The sequence below is a fragment of the Neopelma chrysocephalum genome, unplaced genomic scaffold (genome assembly GCF_003984885.1).
Source record: "Neopelma chrysocephalum unplaced genomic scaffold, ASM398488v2 Primary Assembly neopelma1_23b, whole genome shotgun sequence".
Taxonomy (NCBI): Eukaryota; Metazoa; Chordata; class Aves; order Passeriformes; family Pipridae; genus Neopelma; species Neopelma chrysocephalum.
In genome coordinates, this window is record NW_020897692.1 from 9,960,924 (window position 1) to 9,980,440 (window position 19,517).

The following is a 19,517-nucleotide window of genomic DNA, read 5'->3' on the forward strand; positions in this document are numbered from 1 at the left end:
ATAACCATTTGAGAAAGCTCACCTCTGGAAAATAAAAATAGGGAGATAAAGTTTTAGGACTTTGCTTTCTAGACAGAAGACAGGAGCATTGCAGTCAAGCTGTAATGTAGCTTCTGCAAGAGCTACATTATTATAAGTCCTCATTATTATAAAGGATACCTGACTAGTTTGTTTCATTGGGGGTTACGTGATTCCATGCTGTTGTTCGTGCTTCCTTGACTGTGTTTCACAATGCTAAGAGGAAATGGACTTTATCAAAAAGTCACAATTCAGTTATAACGTTGGCTTTTGTGACCTCTCTGCTTCAGTAATGTGTCTTGAGAGCTTGATGAGAAGTGGGCAGCCCCAGAAGGCTGAGAGACAGAAGACTGTGTGGTGGACTCAGCCACTGGGCTTTTAGGGCTGCATGGGAGCCATTCTGGGTCAGGTCAGAGCAGCTTGAGGAGATCTGATATGTACTGACAGTTTGAATCCAGAAGGAGGAGTGCCCCAGGTCTCAAAACTCCTGGGCAATGTTAAAATGCTGAGCAGTCCTATAGAAGAGTCTGATAGCTGTGCTGTTAGTGATAGCTTCCCCAACTAGACAGAAAAACAGAAGCACAGTGCTCACTGTAACAGCATAGAGCAAGTTGTGTTGGTCCTCTGTGCTTTGATGAAAACTGGAATGCACTTGTACAGAGCGGTGTGCTGGCCTACCCTACTGAACTGCTGCAATCATGCAAGGCAGAAAGTGTTTATCATCTAACAGGGAGGGTAGGAGAAAAACTAAGTAGTAGAGTTCTGCATTTTAATGAGAATTGTTGTGGCTAAGGAAAACCAAATCCTAGCTACTGTTGATTAGTCAAGTTTTAGTACACTGTAAAAAGTGGGGGTTATTTTCGTCAACAAGAAATTTAACCTCATGAACCAGCTTTCATCATACATGACAAAAAAGATCTCTTTCCTAAAAATTAAAAAAAAAATCCAAGAGGACTAGGTACAAGCAGTCTGCCCTGCTTTAGAATACTCTGATAGTATTGGGCCTTTCTGTGTCTTGCTCTGGTTCTGCTTTCTTCGTCGCCGTGACTGTGTTTTTAACCATATCAGCACCTAATAGATATCTGAGGTTTCCCTTGTGGCAGAAGGAGCAGTGGGGAAGTATATCTCCTTTTGTGGCATCTAGGAATTTGCCCAGAAACTATTTAATTGGATCTGAGCTAGGATGAAGTGCAAATATGCATGCCAAAAAAAAATTAGCACAAAACTCTTGAAATTGAGATCATAGCTCTTGCTTTTTTTTCAGTGGTTGAGGGCTAACACAAGATTGCACGCTTGGTGTTGAGAGCAAGTGTTCACATTATATATATTCTACAGAAGGAACAAAGTCTCTTAATGTTGGAGCATGAAGTGCTTCTAAATTACAGCCCTATTTCATTCTTTTAGGCTTCAAAAGAACTTGTATTCTTTCCAACTGACTCATTCATTTGAACTCTTCCATGTATCATCATACCACTTAAAGGCCTTTACTTGCTAACAGTCTTCTCTGTATGGGTCTCTCTTCTAACAGATCTGATCCTTTGTTTACTTCTCTGTAAGAGTCTCCTTTCCTGGGCCATTTTTAGTGTAATTCTGAGCTGTTACAAGCTCTCAGCAGTAGTTATGTATATGGTATATGTACCTTGAAGAGAATGAAGATTTTTTTAATAATAAAAGATTAAAAAATTGTATTGTGTCTGGGAAATTTTAATTATTTCCAGAATACACTGAACTGCTTGGTGCTTATATTCAGCTATGCATGTGAAGTGTTTTCTTCAGCAGCTCTTTATTTTTGGACTTTCAAATTTTTGCTACTGCAAAAATTACTTCCTGGAATACTATTATTAAAGAAAATACTGTGTATTAATAAAATGTATATTCAAAAATTATGTATTTTGACTTTTGTGTCTTCCCAGAACCATTCTCATGATAATTTACTAGACACCAGTGACTCAAGAAAACAAGCAGCTAATCAGCATAATTACCGTACAAGATATGCAGTAGAAGAAACTGCAAGGCCTGCTGAAGAGTTGGAAAATGGACATAGTTCTTCAGATGTAAGATCTTTATTCATGAGGCAGTCTTACATATTCCATTTCTACTCATTAAGCTCCTGCTTCATCTATTTAAACATTATTTCTAGTGGAAACTCAAGTTACATTTTCCATTGTGCATTTCCCTTCACCTCTTTAAAAAATGATGTTGAATTAGATTTTTACGTGCCGTTGTATATGTTTAGTTTTGACTAAAAGATAGTTGACAAAGGGGAGAAATGCTTATTTGTAAGGGCATTTTGCAAAGTGTATGTGTGCGATGTTAAGCCTTCCTTATGTTTGTAAGCCTAGTCAGTATGGCCCATATGGCCTGGCAGTGTGGTCACCGACTCTAGGTGACACTGCTTGAGCAGAGGTTGGATAATAAGACCTCCAGAAGTCCCTTCCAGCCTCAACCATTCTGTGCTTCTGTAGCTATGGTAAAGAATGAGGTAAGAATACAAAAAGTTCTTGTTTGAGTTGAGTTTTTGTTTGATATTGAAAAAATGTGGAAATACTACATTAAAAGGCTTGAAATTATTTTCGAAAAGGTAAGCTTGCCTTTTTAAATGGAGACTGAGAAGCACTCAGATCTCTGTTAAAGAAATGTTGCTCTACATTGTGTCTGTCCAGGCGTAAATATTTTCATACTCCTTTCCATTTAAGTAAGTCCATGAAAGTAAAGGAACTGTCTGCAAACTAAATCCCTTTAACAAAGTAAAGCTTCTATAATGCTGTATGTTTAGAACACATATAAAGCCTAGAAAAGTTTTTGTCATATTGTCACTTATTATAATTTACTTGAGTTCCAAAGAAAATGCTTTCTTGTTCTCTGCCTCTCCCTCTGCCCCTCCCCAACACCCTCTGCCCCCCTTGTTAGGAAGGGGAAGTAGTTGTTGCCAGTGGTGGAACATCAGAAGACGATGAAAGAGCATGGCACAGTGATGGCAGTTCTAGGTAAGTGAGAGAAAATTCCTGCCAATAAATCTTAAATAATTTTCTCTGTAAACAGTTAATGAGTAATAACTAAAACTTTTGCAGATTTAGAAGAAAAGATGAACAAGAACTTAAAAGTTTCAGGGTTTAATTGTCAGTCATATTACTAACTAAAATTTAGGGAAGGTTTTGTCCTTGTTTGCTGGAACAAAAATTGTTTTCAATTGGATTTGCAGGAGGGTAATTCTTTTCAGGGACACACACACTTTATGCATGTGGTAGCAGTTTCCTGTGACTGTCAGGCTGAGCTGTGTGATCCTTGGTTGGAAATTAGAAAGCAAAGATTGAGGTAGCTTCACCCATCTTTTTATTGTTGTTGTTGTTCAGAGCTGTTCAGAACCAAAAGTCCTTAAAGCGATATCCAGACTTCAGTGTGTATCATCTTGAATTGACCAAGTAGACAGTGACCTGGGGATGCTATAAGTTAAGCTTCTGGCAAGACCAAATGATGTCAAGGCTTTCGGTTTACTACCATTTAAATTGTAGATGGAATATAGAGTTTTTAAGCATTAAGGTTTTCACTATTGAAATATTGTAGTTACCTAGACTGTTACCTGTAATCTTGTATTGGGTTATATTGTGTAATCCAATGCACTCTGAATTGCTTTTTAATTTTTGGTTTTTAATTTCTTTTTTTCTTTGGCATGCCATACATAGTGACTATTCTAGTGATTATTCTGACTGGACAGCAGATGCAGGAATCAATTTGCAACCACCAAAGAAAATTCCTAAAATTAAAACAAAGAAAGCAGAAAGTAGTTCAGAGGATGAGGAAGGACCTGAAAAACAGAGGAAGCAAATTAAAAAGGAAAGGAAGAAAGGTATTGAGGAGAAAGATGGACCATCAGCATCACCAAAGAAGAGGAAACCCAAAGAGAGAAAACAAAAGGTTAGATGTTCTTTGTGTATTACAGGTTGCTCATTCCTGCTGATTTAGAAATAATTGGGTGAATAATTCAGTTACATATACAACTTAATATTGTCTAATTTTAAAATACATCCTGACTTTTACTTGTAACATGATAATTACCAACTCTTGTAGGTCAAATGATAGATGGCTGTAATGGTATGCTTTCTAAACACAATACATTTCACTTCAGGAAAGCTTCCAATGTCCTTATCACCATCCTTTCTCACACCAGAAACTTCCTATCTGTGGATATATTGAATCTTGGTATAACATGCTGGTATTTTTTCAGCTGTGCTGACTTGTCTCCCTCTATAATTGCAATTCCTTTTAGATCTGTGCTACCATGTAATTTTTTTTTCTCAATTTCTTGATCTATGATATTTGCATTATGCTTGCTACTGTACCCCCATCAAGTGGAATATCACTTGATCAGGGTTTTGTTGTTGTCTGTTTTGTGTGCTTTCTGATATAATCATGTCATTTCAGTTCAGATGGAAATTTTCAGTGACTTTGGCTATTTTCAGTGTGTTTTTTTAGGGATTGTTCTGTTTTTGTTAGTTCTGAAAACTTCATTCTTCATTCTTTCTTTACAGAGTCCAGAAGTGATCTATCTGTTAGATCCTATTTACTTTTGTAAACTCATAGCTTCTATTTTTGCAATATCAAAGGAAACTAACTGTTTTTTGTTTATTTATGAGATTAGGAGTCCTGGGCATTCCTTAAGATCATTATTTCAATGTGTTGGCCCTCATTGGAAGGTAGACTGACAAAAACAGCTGTTCTAACATGCAGGTTGGCATAGTGTCAGATTGACTGTGAATCTGTGTTATGGCATGCAGGATGTTAGGTGGTAGTCTTTAGTCTTTGTTTAGGCTACTTTTTGTTTATTGTACAGTCATTGGTTGTACTGTCAATACTAATAGTTTATTAGAATTTACACAGCCTGAAACCAAAAGAAGGTATCCAAGGAAAGAAGAAACCCAGGGAAGATCAGAAAAATAGATGGTGGGGTGCTTTTTTAGTGATTGAAGCCTCCAGTTTAGCTCTTTATTATAAAAGACTGGTTGACAGCCTAGTAAAGCTGAACTGAATGTTTTGGGAACCTTGCATCCATTTTTGTCCCAGTAATTGAGATGCAGATCTCTGATTCAAAAAGTATCAGGCTTAGATATTTCAGATTTTTAAAGATGAGCTGCTCCTTTCTTGAGTCACAGGAAAGTATTAGGCTGGAAAGAATTGCAGAAAATCATCTCTTTCCTCTGCCGCTAGGGTGGATTGATTATACCTGTAATTCCTAGCAGATGTTTGTCTTTGAAGCTTCCTGTGGTACATTTGAGCTCCTTCCTGGGCAAAGAGCTCACAGTTGTTTCTGGTAGAAAGTTTTCCTGATCCAAAATTTGGGCTTTTCGTTGAGGAAAGAAGTTTTGACCGTCTTTGTAACCAGACACAAAATCTTAGGAATTAAGAAAAGAGAAAGATTGACATTCATCTCTATTAATGCATAGGCTTCATGATCTTGAATGGTGCTTACATTTCTAATTCCCCTCCAACAAAAATCAATCTAAAAAATGTTACAGTAGTGAAGAAGGGCAAGGAAGGAGCACCCAGAAGACCAAAGGGTACAGAATATTTTTTCCTTATGTGCAGACACAAAGAGACCAACTCTTAAAAGGGCAAGAGTTTGGAGGAGATATGATTAAAAAGCTTGTATAAAACTGTCATGGTTTAGAAATGAATAAACTCAGAATTATTTCCTTCCTTATTTTGTTACACTGAGATGTAGCACCCAATGACACAGACATGAAGCTCAAAAAAAGAGAGAGAGTTTTCCCATTTAACCCCTGCCCTCTGCAAGTAGACAAAAACCGCTAACCCACCTGGGCATGTAGTCAGGCTGTGGAAATAGTTACCAAAGGACTTAGTAGAGTTTCAGAAGTTATTAGATAAAGTTACTGGGAATAGTCTCTTCCTGATGATTAACTGAGATCAGGCTTGGCTTCCAGAAGGTCTTAAACTGATGATTAATGTGTAGAGTTATAACAAGGAAAGATTTTTCTGGGTAAATGCTATTTCTTATTAACTTCCCATAATCTACCAATGAGCTAGACACTTTTCTCTGACACAGTGTAATCAGGTTTTCCCAAGATAGACCTGCTTAAACCTCAGAATTCACAAGGGGCCTTCTGTGTTATTGATTTATTACAATGGAGAGGTTCTGGTTTGGGGGTTTTTGGTGGATTTTTGTTTTGTTTTGTTTTACCTATTTGTATGCTTTTTTCCTGTGACACACAATGGTGCACTCAAAGTACTAATCATTTGAAACCACATTTGAATTTATGCAATGGAATTACACTTGGAGCATCCTATTTGCAGTCTGGGGATGCAGTCTTCCATCAGTGGCTGTATGGAGTGGTTTTCTATACCACTGTTCTAGATTGCTTTCTGTACACACACAAGATTCTGTCAGTAATTTCAAAGCAGCTTTGCATGAATGGTTGCACAAGCCCCTGTTTTATCTGGCCTATTAGATACAGATGTGCAGTGTTCACAGAGAACCAGTGACTGCAGTCATTGCTTACAAGTATGTGACATGGAAATATATTCTGAAAATGCAGTTCCACAACACTTCATAGTAAATATCCCAGTAGGTAATGTGACTGTACCCCATCCAGGTCATTTTCACATGATTTACTTCTGCTTATGTGCATTAATCACTCTCTCCTTTTATGCAAGGTTACTTAATTAAAGGCAACTGTATAGTTTTAGTGTCTTTTTGGCCAAGGCAAATGTGTGAATTTGTTGAAAGAGAATTACATGTTTCAGTTTTATCTTTTTGGGCATGAGACATAGTTACTGGACTGTTACTAAATTCAGTTTTTATTAGATGAGCTCATCCCACCCCCACCCCCCGAAAAAACCTCCAAAAAGCAGTTAAAATTTATCCTCACGCTGCAATAATTTCCTTTTTACATTAAATATACTTTAAGAAATACAGATTTTAATAGGCACCTCTCCAAATACAAGACTTCCCCAAATGTACACAGAAAATTAATATGAATGAACTAACATTTTCTTCAGAGGCTGGCTGTGGGAGTTCTAGCAGAAAATGGTTTGACGCTGGAAGAATGGCTGCCTTCAGCATGGATTACAGACACTGTTCCTCGGCGGTGCCCATTTGTGCCACAGATGGGGGATGAGGTATTGTAATTTTTCACTCTGTCCTTGCTTCTTTCAGCTTGTTTTTGTCCTTTTTTTTTATCTGAATTTTTTCCCAGAGACTTACAATCAAAATATTTTGGATTTTCTTAAAAACATTCTTCAATCTGGCTAAAATTTGCTTTTGCTTCCTATACTTAAAAATATCCTGCATGTATTGCTTTGGCTTTTTTTTAAAATTATTATTCCATGCTGTTGCAGTAGCATTCCTTCTTGTACAGTCTTCAGTGTGTTAATTTCCTTATCACACCTGTATACAAGTTGTGTGAGGTGCTTTATCAAGTGAAAATATTCCTTAATTGTAGAGCATCTTGTATACTGAAGAATAGGTAAGAAATAATATGCAGTTAAGTTTGGGACACTTACTTCAGTTTGGGACTTCAAGTAAAAAACAGGAATTAAACCTCTGTAGGGAGGTTGTGGGTTTTTTGCTTGGTTTGATTGATTGTTTTGGGTGTGGGGTGTCATTTGGATTTTTTTAAATTCATTTATTCTGAAGAAAAACTCTGTTGTCCTTTTCCACTTGTGTTTCTGATATCAGAAAACTGCTGGTATCTTACAACAGAAAACCACAAGAGAAGTTTGGTATTTATGTATTTTATACAAACCAGACTGTAAACACTTTGTAAACATGACCCAGATATCTCAAAATACAGTAGCAAAAGGACACCCACCAATTTCTACTTTGGAATATGTAGCAAGTGAACATTACAGAGAATTGCATGAATAAGTAGTATCAGATGGAACGTAATCTTGAAAGCCAGTCTGTACATGTTTCTTAAAATCCCCTCAGGTTAAATTATGAGGAAATAGCTGGCTTATACTGTAATGGGTACTTTGTCTCTTTGGGGAGCACCGCATTTTCTGAGGTAGTAAACAGAGTTGTTGTATAGCTCACACTTTCAGAATGCTGTTGGAGAAATACTTGACATGGTGGCAAAGTTACTTAACTTTAATCTTGAGCTAAAGCTTTTTGTAGGCGCCACCTTAAACTGAATCAGGAGCAGAGGCTGCAATTGCAAGTAGTCTTGTTTTTACTGGATCACTTCACTGATGCAGTTGACAGTTATATTGGCATTGCTAGTGAGGGAGGGAAGGAGAGAGTTGAGAGTTGGAAATGGAGAGAATTCTTATGGATTTATACCCTCCAACAAGCATGTTTTGGAGACAGTGCTGTTCAAAAGATCAAGTCCAAATAAATGTATTTTGTGCCTGATACTATGTGGATACAGTGAAGCAGCCAAAGTTTATCTTTACCTTATCTTACAAAGATTTATCTGACCTTACCTTTACTTTTTAGCATCGCATCGGCTTAGTAACATGAACTGGTGTGTTTGGGTTGGAACCTGCTGAATAGCATGTACAGTGAGTGTGTACTAGGAATATCTAAGTAGGGTGCATCCTTTTGCTGAAAATGCTTTATATTGGCAAAAAGGAAATTTCCTGTCCTGTGCCTAGAAAGTTGCTCCAACGGAGAATATGTTTGTAATCAAGCTGCTCTGTCTGAAATCCCATCTCTGATACTTGTCTTCCCCAGATTTACTTCAGATTTTACTTCAGAAAAGAAATTATTCATTTAGAAAGTTACTTTTAAGATTCACAGAAAATAAAAGGTTCGTTTAATTAGAGTAATGTGGTGAGGTCTCATGTGTCCTTCCAACATTTTAGTGGATGGTTGGTATGTTTTTAAGATTTGGGAGGAGAGATATTTCAAATTTGTTCTCTTAAGCTGTACAAAAAAGTAAGAAAAACCAGTAGTACTATATTTAGTTGTACTCAGTGCATAAGAATAGCACATACAGTCACATTTCCCTTTCTGAATACTGCCATTTACAGACATGTGTCATGTGTCTTGAGGAATGGTGGAAACACACCAGAGATGAGACTTCAAGTTCCCTGTCTGAATATTGAAATGCAGAGCATGTTCATTGGAGTATTCTTCCAATAACATGATAAAGAACGGTTTTGTCTGGGTGCTATAACAAACATGCAGAATCAGGAATTCATGAAGAATAAAACTATTTCCTGGGGAAAGACATGAATTCTTTTTTTCCACAGGTATCTTCCTAATTTGTTCTTCTGACAGAAGATGCAATGCTTAGAGCCATATATAAAATAAAAAAACACTTTATGTAGTGGTTTACCAGAAAGACTCAATGTGGCAGGAATTGTATGTAGCCTGCACGCTTTTTTGTTGTGTTTTTTGTTCCCATACCTTTTGGAAGGTGTGGAAAAAAATTGTCACAACGTTGAAAGTGTAATGTAAATTGGCCTTAGATCTGTGTCTTGGTAGCCTCTGCTCCTTTTCCTGACGGATAGATTCTGACAGTGCCAAAGAGATTCTCACTGCTCTCAAGCCTTTTGTGATTGCTGTGTGTTTTGTCCTTATGGTGATATTGTGCCTATTGAATACTCTAAAAACAAGGGTTTAAAAAAATTGTGGTGCTGAGTCCTTCTCCATTTAAAAAAGTTAAAAATTGCCATGGGACATTGAGTTCAGTACCTGTTGGTGTAGAAACTTGACAGATACTTCTTTTAACTTTTTATGACACAGAAGTTTTGGAAAGGGTGTAGAAATGCAAGTATTTGCATGTTTATTTGCATAAATGTATTTTAAAACTTGAAGAGGTCTTTTCACTCTGCTTTTTTTATTGTTGTTGTAATGGATCTTTACATTAAAGCTATTTTTCTGTCATGCTATTTGATGGAAATTCCATGTCGGGACACTTTTTAGAGGATCTTTTATCGGGCATGCATTGTACCAGGAGTACAGCCATTTATCAGATCTTTGTTCTAATTAGTTTCAGGACCCTCTGTTTCACATTTCAAGTACATTCCTAGAATATATGTTTATGGTTTTCAGCTTACTACCTCATTACAGTGGTGGTTTATAACACAAGCATTCATCCATGTGGTATTATATACAACAAGATCAAAGTAAAACTGTTAGACTCTGGATGTCTGAACCATGGAAATTTATACTGTAAGGATTTAAAAAAATCCAATAAGCACTTGAAATGTCTAATTTTAGTTTTTTCATCTCTTTGTTAGGCTGTTTTTTTCAGTGGTATAGAAGCAAACATAAAATCTTACCAGAACAATAACAAACAGTAGTTTTTTCCTTTTGAATATATATCTTGTTCAAAAAAGATACAATTAGCCAAATAGTGAATTTAGTGATACTTAGTTGTTAATTTAGGGCTGTCCTGCAGTGATGAATAACCAGGTGGATTAGTGGAATTCTTGTTGCTGTCATTGAATTGTTCTGTAGTGCAACGATACATGAATGGTTTTGTTACCGATTTTGTTTTGGTCTCATAAGTAATTTAGGATATTTTGCTTATAGGGAAAATAGTATTCTACGTCTTTACTACTTTTTCTGTACATATTTCTGTAATAATTTTTTTTAATTTTCCTCCACTTAATTTTTTGGGTACCTGCGACTTTTGCAGGGAAACAGACTAAAAAGAAGTTGATAGAATAGAAAGTACACACGTTGTATGGCAGTAATATGTTACCATTTCAGCTCCTCAAAGTCTTTTTAGGGTAACTGTCACATTTCACTTCTAGGTCTACTATTTCCGACAAGGTCATGAAGCATATGTTGTAATGGCCAAGAAGAACAAAATATATAACATTAATCCCAAGAAACAACCATGGCATAAAATGGAATTGCGAGTATGACTTCTTTTTCTTTTTTTGTTTGTATCTTAATATTGAAAAATCTAACTAACCAGAAGTAAGTTCGTGATACAGATAATTCTATTGTGCTCTTAATATTGCAAGATAAGGGGAAAAAATTAACTTAATTTTTTCATCTGCTTGAGCAGATAAGGTAGTTACACTGCTTAGCAAAACATTTTTCAAACATATTCCATTGTAAAATAATAGCTTGTTGTGGAAGACTGAATTTACATTCTTGATTTTTACATGATCTGGCAGAAATATAGTATAATCAGTATACCCGTATTTTCATGTTTCAGAAAGCTATTATAGTTATCTTAACTTCAGTGGTAGTATATACTATTTTGTTTATTCCAGGAGCAAGAGCTGATGAAAATAGTTGGGATTAAGTATGAAGTGGGATTGCCTACTCTCTGCTGTCTTAAATTAGCTTTTCTTGACCCTGATACGGGTAAACTGACTGGAGGAGCATTCACCATGAAGTAAGGAAAGCAATATTATATTCAAATTGGGGGTTTTCTTGTGGTGGAGGGGGAGGGGGAAGCATGTGTGAGGTTGAAAGTTAAAAGATAACATTAATGTTAACCTTGCGCTTTTGAAGTGTTGAATTTTAAGTGTTAATTTTTTTATGTAAGTGGTTATGTAAGCGGTTTATGTTCTGCTTTTGCTGTTTTATCGCTTAATAGTTGTGTGTTCTGTTGTAATTAGGTACCATGATATGCCAGATGTCATAGATTTCCTAGTTTTGAGGCAACAGTTTGATGATGCAAAGCATAGGCGATGGAATATAGGTGAGTTGTGGGGGGAGGTTTGTTTTGTGGTTTTGTTGGTTTTTGTTAAGTGTCTAACTATTTTCATGGTAACTTTTAAAAGTAGGTTATGGTAAATAAATCCTAATATTGTGCTGAAGTCAGAGAATAAGCTCTGCTTGTATTTAGATGGGGAGTCCTACTTTGTCCTTGAATGAAGGGGCAGCAAGCTAACAAAATACTGAAGGTCATTGTAAAAGCAAGTGCAAAGAAAATGTCATTTGTGTGTTTGTAGAGAGGAATTAAGGGTATTTTTCACGAATATGGTGTTTATTGCTAAATGATAACTTATTGTAGCCTATATATTGTTTTTGTCTTTTTTTTAATTGAAGACCCTCTTGAAACTGTATTGCTGCTAGAGTTATTTTTTTTCTAATTTCTGAAGTTTCTGCTGGAAATATGGAACACCTTCTCCAAAATTTGAAATTGATCTCTAGATTGTACAAAGAGAATGCTCTTTCCATCTCTTTATACTCCTTTAATTCCGTTTTAAACCTTATAGTTTAGCATCATTGAAGCATATATAGTTGTAATTCACTGCCATGTGATATGGGAATTACTTTGATTCTTTTTACTTTGCCTGTGCGTGGTTATTTTGAAGTATTGGATACTGGAAGAATGTCCATGATTAGGTCCTCTAATCAGCTCTATTTCCTAGTCATCTTTTCCATATGATGACAAAGATTACCTTTCAGCAATGAAATCTAACTGGAGGTAGAGAAAGCTGCATTATGACAAAATGATCCTTTGAAGTGATGTTTTTTTTTTTCAGGAGATCAGGCAATACGTAAATTCTGATTCATAAAAACAGCCTTAGATTGTCCCTGAAACGTAAAAGGTTAAGCAAGTATTACTGATTACTTAATCTTAACAGGATTAAGTCTGTTCGCCTAAGAGAAATTTGTATATGATACAATGTGTTCAGAATTATTGGCACTGTTAAGTCCTTTCCAATATTTCAGTATATTCTATGGTGTGATATTCTCCCAAAAGTAAAACAGTGATAGCCTTCCTTTTTGTTTTTTATTTGAAGTAGATCTCAGTGCTGTTTTTGAAGTGCTGTCCTCTCCCAAGTTCATTGGTTCATTGTAGCTAAGTAACCTGAAGAAATGACACAGATGGATGTTAAAAGCTCTTTTTTTTGTTTGTTGTGGGTTTTGTTTATTGTTTTTGTGGGTGTTAGATTGTTTTTTTTCTTACCTAACTTTTCTGCCAGGAAACAGGAAGTGATCTCCTGTCCTTTGATATCCTTGCTTAGGTTGTTTGCCTTAGCAGTAGATGTATAAATTACATGATGCCATAAGAATTTCATCTCATCATCTCATATTTACACTATGTTGTCCAAAAAGACAGCTAGTCTTCAGTTCTATAAGGAATTTGGTAAAGACCATAGGCTTCTGATCCAGTAGGAACTGTAAACCTTGATTTCTTCTTTAAAGATCATTTCAGTTTAATGATCTCTTAAAAGACAAGGTTGGTCAACATTGACTAATATGTCACCACGCTTTGCTCTTTCCTGATCCATGGTCTTGTTCTCTGTCATGCAATACATGTTTTCCCACATGATCACAGCAGCTTAAGAAGAATTATGGCCATACTTGGTGAACAGTCTAGCCAGCAGTCATCTGTCAGCTGTTGTGTTAGAAATCCAGGAGCAGAGGAGGGGTAGCATCTCCTTCCTGGGCTGGCAACTGTGTTTTGAGAAACTTGCAGTGTGGGAAAAATCGGAGCTACACAAAAAGTATTGAAAATGTCAGAACCTTCTATACACCTTTATTCAATGTAAATAATATGAGTTTCAGGCCAGTAATGTCTCATACCAGCTTGTAACTCTGACAAGTGCATCTTAGAGTTCATTCTTCAATTTGTCTCTTGGGTGATAAAAATAGTGGTAAAATGGTCTCCTCCTTTGTAATGTATGAAATGGTAAAGCAGAGCTCGTACAGACACTGCTGTTAAAGCTCTTACTGCTCTTCCAGGAGCCTTCCAGAGCATTACCCTGCTCTCTGTATATGTATTTTACCAAGTGTCTGCTTGTGTACTTGACAAAAAACATGCACTGCTTTGTTGCACTGTGGAACGCAGTCTAAAAATGTTTCTTGAAAGTAGATCATATTTTCTTCCAGGATAAGGAGAAATGCCTTAGAAGTATGTATGAAACTCTGTTCCTAAGTGTTTAACCACAGAAATCTGAAATCCCCAAGACTGGTCTGACCTGCTCAGGTTTATTGAACTTTTACCACAGCTTTTTATCAACAAACTGGTTTTTTATTTTGTTTTGATTTGGGGTGTATGATTGTTAATTTGTTTTGTTTTCATGTTATGCAGTTATTGGTTTGTCTTGATAAAAAGACTACTGTTACGGTCTTTTCTTATTCATCTATGATTTCTAGCACTTAGCCTAAAAATCAGTATTTTTATAGGTACTACTTGGAGAGTCATTGGATATAAAATTTTCTGACTCTTAAGTTGTTGAAACATGGATTTTATTTTTTTTTTCCTAACCAATAGCAATCCTTGGTGTTTTGGTGGAGATTTTGTGGGGTTTGTGTCTGTTTTGGGTTTTTTGTGTGTTTTTCTTGCTGTTTGGGTTTTGTTTGTTTTAGGAAAGAAGATTTGCTTATCTTTTATATTTTTAGTATTAAATGTATATTAATGTATGAATCATTTCAGAAAGAACAAACAAAGTTTGAGAAATCAGAGTTCTTACTTGTATTATTGCATATCTTTATCTTATTGTAGTTTAACTGTAAGTTTAATACTTGGGCTAAAAGCTATTCCAGTAGTATTCCTGCAACTTCAGCTATGTGTCTCAGACAGGTGTGCACATCTATCTCTAACACAGAAGCCACTGTAAGTTCAACATACATTTTATGTTTTCTTCAGGGGAGCATTATGTGGTGATACTCAGTTCTGGAAAGTTACAGTTAACACTTAAAGCCTTCTAATAAGAGATTTTGGACTGCTCTGCACAGATGAGATAGCACAGAGGACATCAAGAAAATAGTGTTTGAGGAGATGGTTGTGTAGGCTTTTTCAATCATGTTCTTTTCTGCTTTAGCATACTATCCATAGGAGTGTTGTGGCTCTTAAGAACTCAGAAGCGTGGCCAGTATACACTTCTTTAAGTGGTTTTGATCTTCAGCTCGATGAAGGCACTCACAGTTGTACCTACACATTTCTTTGTAGAACTGATCCCTAGGGAATGCCATATTGGAAGACTGTACTTTAAGAGCTCTTCAGAATAATTTATTCATTTAAAATAAAGGATCAGCCCTTATTTACGTTTTTGATCTTTCATTTCACATATTTCTGGTATACTTGGTACTGTTCAGCACAATTAGGACTATTAATGGAAGCTTTATAATTGTCCTGGAATTACTTGCAATTCAATTTAAAATTTAAAAAAAAAGTGCAGTAAAGAAAGCAAACCATTTTTGAAACTATATTTATTTCCTATTAATTCAGACAACTGCAGTAAGCATTTGGGCAGAGGGTGGATGTATTGAAATGGAATAAATACCGCAGCAGTTAAGAAAGTGTGTATATATTCAAGTCTCGTTAAGACAAAATGTGCAGTTCTTGGGATCACAGACTTAAATTACATTTGTTCTTGTATTGAGCGGACTGAACACTACATTAAAAATTGTTTCTAAATTTTGTAGCATGTGTTATAGAAAATGTTAGCATTTATGATGGTGTGTAATACATGCATTCTCATGTGTAATTTTTTTAACAATGCTTCTGACATTTTTTCTCAGCTAGGTGAATGCTTTGCGGTAGTGAAACCATTTAAAGTCATAGTAAATTACTTTGCTAACCTTTTGAGCAAGCTTTAATGAATTTTATTCTATTATCAGTCAGATTGCCTGCATAGTAAAGGGAAAGAACTTCTTGAATTACATTTGGGTCGCTGGAAAAACACTTCAGAAACTAAGGAGGAGGAGCTCAGCAGCATGTAAAATATTCCCTGTACAGAAGTGTCATAGTGCTCAGTTATTTCAAGATAGCTTATAATGTTTAATGAAAGTAGATTTGAGTCTTAAAGGTATAGCATGTAAATTGTGTGTGAAATTAGGAAATAAATTCATATGTAAAGAATATGTAGATAGATTTGCAAATCGTTATTTTTCTAAAATGCTGTATTAATTTTTGGTTAAAAAACGATCTTCAGAAAGAATTTAATAATTTTTTTAAACTGAGCTATGACTCATGTTTGCCTGTTGATGGTGTAAGTGTTCAAATGGATTTTTGTATTCAAGATCAAACCAGGGATACCTAAATATTGCTTTTCTTGGAGGGTAAGGTGCCTTGTATTGATGACATTATTTTATGTTTTTACCTAGGTGATCGTTTCAGGTCAGTGATAGATGATGCTTGGTGGTTTGGAACAATTGAAAGCCAGGAACCTCTTCAGCCTGATTATCCTGATAGCTTATTTCAGTGCTACAATGTCTGGTTAGCAAATTTATCTTCAGTCTTTTATTTTAATTACTTACTTCATTTGAAGTACTGACTGAGTAGGTTGCTTTCATTAAACTCAGTCATGCATCTCACTGTACCAGTTTATTATAGTATTCTGTGCTGTATAGATAAGTTATTTTACAAACATTAAATAATTTCATTGTTGAAGCAATATTAGTAGATAATTTAAGTGTGGTTATTTTCAAGCTGGGACAATGGTGATACTGAGAAGATGAGCCCCTGGGACATGGAGCTGATACCAAGTAATGGTATGGTACCTTAATATAATTTGCTTTACAAGTGTATTTAAAGAAAAAAAAAAGTTATATGGTTTTACATAAACAGTCCTGTTTCTCTTGGAGTAGGATGAAGGGCCACAAACCAATTGCATTTAAAGAATATCTTTAAATCAATTATTAAACTGAAAGTGGATCAAGATAAAAGAACTGGGAAAAAACACAGCCATACTTAGACAAACTAACTGCATGTTAAAAATAAAAATATTACAAAAATTATAATAGATAATGTAACAAACAGTTAAAGTTAACTGTTTTTACAGTTAGGGAGGATTGGAGATAAACCAATGCCCAATGTCAGCTTGAGGAAGCTGCCTTCTCTAAGACATGTCAACGTGGCTGCAGACATCCAGTGCATTGCAGATGCAACATGTGCCTGTGAGATACTTTAGTAATAGTAAGATTTGCTTCCTGTCTGGCCCAGCACGTGTGGCAGATACATGTGCTGCAGTGTGGACAGCATAGCATGGCCACTGTTCACAGACAAAGATGTAGTATTTCTTCTTTTCCCATGTAGGGTATTGTTATTGTTGGGGGTTTTTTTAAGACTTCATAGAACTGATTAAAAACCAAAGTAGAATCTGCATTTTTTACTTGTGTTTTCCATGAAACATTTGATAACATTGTCACTCATAAGTAATCATAAATAATTCTTAATTATTTTAAGTTGTAAATGTGTTCATTTCAACTTTTCACTTTAGTTCAACCCTTCTTTTAGTGGGTACCTCTTTGTCATAAATAAAATGCAGGCGTTAGAGTAATAATATGACTAAATTGCCTATTTTGAATATTTATTTAACCCCTGTTTACTTTCTATTAGAGGCTAATTCATGTTGTCTTAAGGAAGGAGAAAACATTTTCAGATAAAGGATAGATACTTATTAAGATAACTAAACGTGCACCTGATTTTTTGCTATATCTACAAATATTGCCAGTGGTTACACCTTCTTTAAAAATAGAAAAAATGTTAAAGAGGAACACTTTACATCATACTTTGAAAATCTTCTGTTACTTTACAAATTGTCAAAGTTGGTAAGTCTTCAAGGGTGTCAGGGTGATAACACTGTTAATTTGCATGCTCTGGTTTTAACATTTTCACTCACAAAACTCTGACAAGGTGGGACCATTACCTGGAGAATTTTTTAGCATCAACGTCAAAGTTGTTATCTTAAACTTCATCTGAAAACCATGTGCCATTCCTTACCAAAATAACTTATTACCAAGAATATTGGGGTTTAACACAAAATAACTCCAAAACCAAAGACTAGTTTTAACTGTGTTAAAGGAGTGTCTTAGTTGGTTCCAAAACAAATTTTACATTTTGCTATTCAGAAGAGGATAAATCTTGTTTGAAGGAGGACTTGTACACCAAACTGTGTTGTAAGGATTTAAATTTATCACACAGTAATATACAGAAAGGATACTGGATACATCCAGAATGTCTTTGAGCAAATCAAGAAGTATGCATTTATTTTAGTTAGTAAAAATTATTATATGATATCTTTGATTTACAGGTATATGTATTACACAAGGTACAAATATTTGTGTCTTATTTAGTTTTCATATTACATTCCAGCTGTATTTCCAGAAGAACTGGGAACTAGCGTTCCTTTAACAGATGATGAACGTAGAACACTGCTCTACAAACCTCTGGATGGAGAGTGGGGTTCCAGGACCCGAGATGAGGAGTGTGACCGAATTATTGCAGGGATAAACCAACTTATGACTTTAGGTAAATTCTGAATAATATGGGAAGCGTTTTTGGTTTATATTTTTTAGACTTTGCTCATGTGCACTTCTGAAATTACCAAACAAATGTGATAAAATACACCTTTAACCTCTTGATTAACTGGAACAAAACTTTCTCATTTCCTTAGTTATGCAAAATGTTGAGGAAAACATAACTGATTAACTTGGGAAAAACCACTTGCTATTTGGTTGTAGAGCAATTGCTGTTTACAGGCAGTTTCTGAAAAGGTAATTGTTAAAATGTTTAACACATCACTGCAACGTTTACCTTAATCGAAGATGGGTGTCTCAGTGGAGATCCATCAGTGAAATACAGGCTGAATCATAAGTCTTCTGTATGTCTTTGTGGTGAACAATTGGTGTTAAGTCAGCAGTCTTAGCTTTTGTGCTAACAGTGGTCATAAATTAAACATATAAGTAGTCACAGATACTTTTTTTTAACTGCTTTTTTTTGAAATACTTGATGCAAACCAGAAAACTCAACTCTTGAAATAATTCAGATTACCTGTATATTCCACATGGCTTCTCTGATGACATACTGCATAAGAAGCTTCCCTTTCCTTCCAAAAGAAAGGAATTACCTGCACAGTGTAGTAAAACAAATTAGAGATTTACATTCAAAGAAATTGTGAGGAAATGAAATTTGTGTTATTTTCACTGTGCCTTCTAAGAGTAATGGTTTTACATTTTGCATTATGTTGTATGACATACTGCTTAGTTGGGGATTTAGTTATAGTATGTGTGTGCATATTGGTACAAAGTAGCAGTTTCTAGAACATTCAAAAAAGTAAACAGCTTCTAGTAGAAGAGCAGTCTGTTTAGCAACAACATATTTTGTTTTTAAAGACTTTTGAAAGAGACTTTGAAGGTGGTTTTATGGGTTTGTATTGCAGTATTTTTCCTTGAGGTATAAAATATTAGAATGATGTGTGTCTAAGTGCTCATGATGGTTCTAAGCATAGGAGGGAAGCATAGCGGTCCTCTAGCATTATGGTAGATTGATTTTGAGGCTTCTTTGCTGTTAGGTAGGGACAGGATATTGTCTTTCTGTTTTATTTTGAGCGTGGATTTTACCCACCTCTTATGGAGGTTGAAATAGCTCTGTAACTTTTATGGTAAGAATTTAATGCGTTGCTTTGTTTAAAGATGCTAGAGTGGCAATATAAAATAAAATGAGACGAACCTGTGTTGTAAATAACGATACTGAATTGCATGCCTTCTGATGTATCTAACTTGTATATTCAAACCTACTTTTCAAATTTGTATATTTTACAAGAGCTTGACCTATCTTTGAGGAGTGTGGTGCTTCATGCACAGCAGAATGGGTAGTCACTGCAGTGACTGT

The 19,517-nt window shown here is 35.4% G+C and overlaps 1 protein-coding gene across 2 annotated transcripts in view; it reads left to right on the top strand.

The window, feature by feature from the left end:
• PHIP (pleckstrin homology domain interacting protein) overlaps positions 1–19,517 on the top strand; it is a 112,316-nt gene that overhangs the window by 74,392 nt on the left and 18,407 nt on the right. For both annotated transcript variants that reach the window (XM_027696873.1, XM_027696864.1), the window contains exons 21-30: positions 1,932–2,072; positions 2,929–3,005; positions 3,702–3,933; positions 7,033–7,152; positions 10,741–10,848; positions 11,212–11,336; positions 11,563–11,645; positions 16,010–16,121; positions 16,335–16,396; positions 18,000–18,155. In XM_027696873.1, the coding sequence (XP_027552674.1) occupies positions 1,932–2,072; positions 2,929–3,005; positions 3,702–3,933; positions 7,033–7,152; positions 10,741–10,848; positions 11,212–11,336; positions 11,563–11,645; positions 16,010–16,121; positions 16,335–16,396; positions 18,000–18,155 (1,216 nt within the window). The remainder of the gene's footprint in view (positions 1–1,931; positions 2,073–2,928; positions 3,006–3,701; positions 3,934–7,032; positions 7,153–10,740; positions 10,849–11,211; positions 11,337–11,562; positions 11,646–16,009; positions 16,122–16,334; positions 16,397–17,999; positions 18,156–19,517) is intronic.